The 2,454-nt window shown below is 38.8% G+C and overlaps 1 protein-coding gene across 1 annotated transcript in view; it reads right to left on the reverse strand.

The window, feature by feature from the left end:
- The window catches only part of slc9a5 (solute carrier family 9, subfamily A (NHE5, cation proton antiporter 5), member 5), a 30,337-nt gene that overhangs the window by 17,226 nt on the left and 10,657 nt on the right, over positions 1-2,454 (reverse strand). Inside the window, exon 2 of the mRNA XM_015397341.1 lies at positions 1,823-2,125. Within this exon, the coding sequence (XP_015252827.1) occupies positions 1,823-2,125 (303 nt within the window). The remainder of the gene's footprint in view (positions 1-1,822; positions 2,126-2,454) is intronic.

Raw genomic sequence — 2,454 nt, forward strand, 5'->3', positions numbered from 1 at the left:
TTTATTTTTTTCAAATGACAATTTTTTTTCATATTTTCTATTTTTTATTTTTTTTTCATTTCTATTTTCCAGTTTTATTAATTACCATCTTCTCAAACTGCGTTTTACAGATCGGTGAGAAGCAAAGACGCATTTCTATTTTTATATATATTCTTCATTTTCATTGGTCAACATCTGAAAAAGACAAATAAACAAGAACAGATTCGATTATTAATCTTCTTTTCAGAAAATTCTATTTAAAAAAAAGAAATAAGAGCGATATTCTGCCAGGGCAGTTAGACTTCCTGAAATCAGGATATATTTTCTCCAAACAAGAAAATTTTTTACCAAGTCCAACTGTTTTACAGCACTGGCAGATTATTGGCTTCTTCTAAGTAGAATTTTCTCAAAAGGAGATTAATAATCTAACAGAATCTACTTTTGCTTAATAAATCAATATCAAAACAAGATCTAAGACGGTGAGACTTTCAGTGCTGCTGAGCTTTGCACCTCAAGTTAATAAGGGAAAATAAGTCATGTGGAAAGGATTAGAAGGTTAGGAAGGAGCTAGGAGCGGGATGTAGGATGCTTCCTATATCCAATACAGTTAGCATAGGAACCTTCTGATGTCTCCTGACCTTCATGTGTTTTGGTTTTTATAACAAAGAACTTCAGTAGTTCACTACGTTTGGCTAACTCTGCTTTTTTGTAGTTTGTAATTTGACCAGCGTCATTCATGAGCATCTCTGTCACATAACGACGTTCGTTTAGCTCCTTTCCTGCCCGGAACAGAGATCTAACTATTGACCCCATTAGAAGTGAAGGGATAGGAGTTAGGAACAGAAGGCAGGAGATACCATTTGATTTAGTGAGCCCTTGACTCAGTCTAGTTTTTACTTCCTGTTGCTTCACTTTTCATGGAGTCAACAGTAAGACCAAGATCCAGGTTAGGAAAGGAGGTCTGGGCAGCTGTTTTAAATCCTTAGATACTCCATAATGGGAAGATAACTTACGTTAATGATGCTGGTCAAATGGGGATAACAACCTTCAGAGCTAAGATAGGAAGCATCCTGCTTCCTCTTCCTACCTCCTTCCTCACTGCCAGAGTCAGAACATTGTTATAAGGCTGGCCAGGCAGTAGCCAATGAATTAATGAGAAAAACATCCATATTTTCTAAAAAAAAAAGACAAATTATACTTTCCCACATCCTTTGCTAACAATTAGACACGTATATTTAAAAATATGTAATTTCTAGATAAAAGGTATGATGGATAAAATTCTTTCAGTTTTGAGTTCTGGGGCATAAATCTTTTCCATTGTGATTACTTACCTACTTGTGTCAATAAACATTCTGCATAAACATTCTGCATAATAATAATTAATTGATATTTAAAAGCACTAATATCTAAATAAATTGATTATTTGATAAGTTTTTATTAAAATTGTTATTTATCTATGATTTCAATGACTTGCAGAGACGCATCATTTTCTCCTTACCCCATTTAACACAAAATCTAATCTAATAATTATGTACTTATCATCTTTGATGTTAGTAATTGATGTGTATAGTTAACCAAAAAAAAAAAAAGTAAATTAATTGAATATTCCACTCCAAAGTTTTACTGCTGCCGCCATCTGTATTAGATGTAAATAAATGGTAGGGTGGCCAATGAGTGGGTAAGGGTAGCCATGGCCGCCCCGGCCCCCCATTTAGCTCCGCCCCTGTGCCAGCCGGAGTTGTTCTGTACAGATTGATGCAGTCTGCAGGATGAATACTGATGTCTGTTGCTGTTTGTAGCCCGTCTCATCATCGATCTGACCTCTGACCCCCCCATCACTGACCTATAACGCCCAGCAGCTTGGCTGCGTACAGACTGAAGCCGGTGCAGAAGGCGTTCCACAGCGTGCCCACCACGGCGTACGTCAGGATGGATCCCAGGTTGTCGAAGAAGAGCCGAGCCGGCATGAAGTAGCCGGCGTCCCCGACGATGGTCGGCAGCAGGAAGAGGAAGAAGAGGGAGGGGTCCAGCTGGTACAGCTGCTTCTTACTGGCTATGAGGACGATCCCGCCCAGAACCAGACCCAGCAGGATCAGCATGCAGCTTTCTGGGACCACGGTTGTGAACCGCTGGGAGAAGTGGAACACTGCAGGACAAGAAACCTCAGTGAGACACAGATTTATCCTTCAAGGACCAACATCAGCTTAGAGTGGATCAGAGGATGATTTCCTGGTCAGCAGAAGTTCCTCTATAGCAGAGGGTTACGGATTCATTTTGTTTCCAAATTTGACCTTTTTTTACAGATTACATATTTCCACATTGCCTTTTTTTACAAATCGGATTCTTTCCAAACTGCATTTTTCAGATCACATATTGTTCACTTTTGGAAGCGGAATTCATTTAGTGAAGAAGGAAGATTAATTTCTATTTGTCTGCACCAGAGATGGGAAGTAACAAAGTACAAATACTTCGTTA

The sequence above is a fragment of the Cyprinodon variegatus genome, unplaced genomic scaffold (genome assembly GCF_000732505.1).
Source record: "Cyprinodon variegatus isolate N-32 unplaced genomic scaffold, C_variegatus-1.0 Scaffold854, whole genome shotgun sequence".
Lineage (NCBI taxonomy): Eukaryota > Metazoa > Chordata > Actinopteri > Cyprinodontiformes > Cyprinodontidae > Cyprinodon > Cyprinodon variegatus.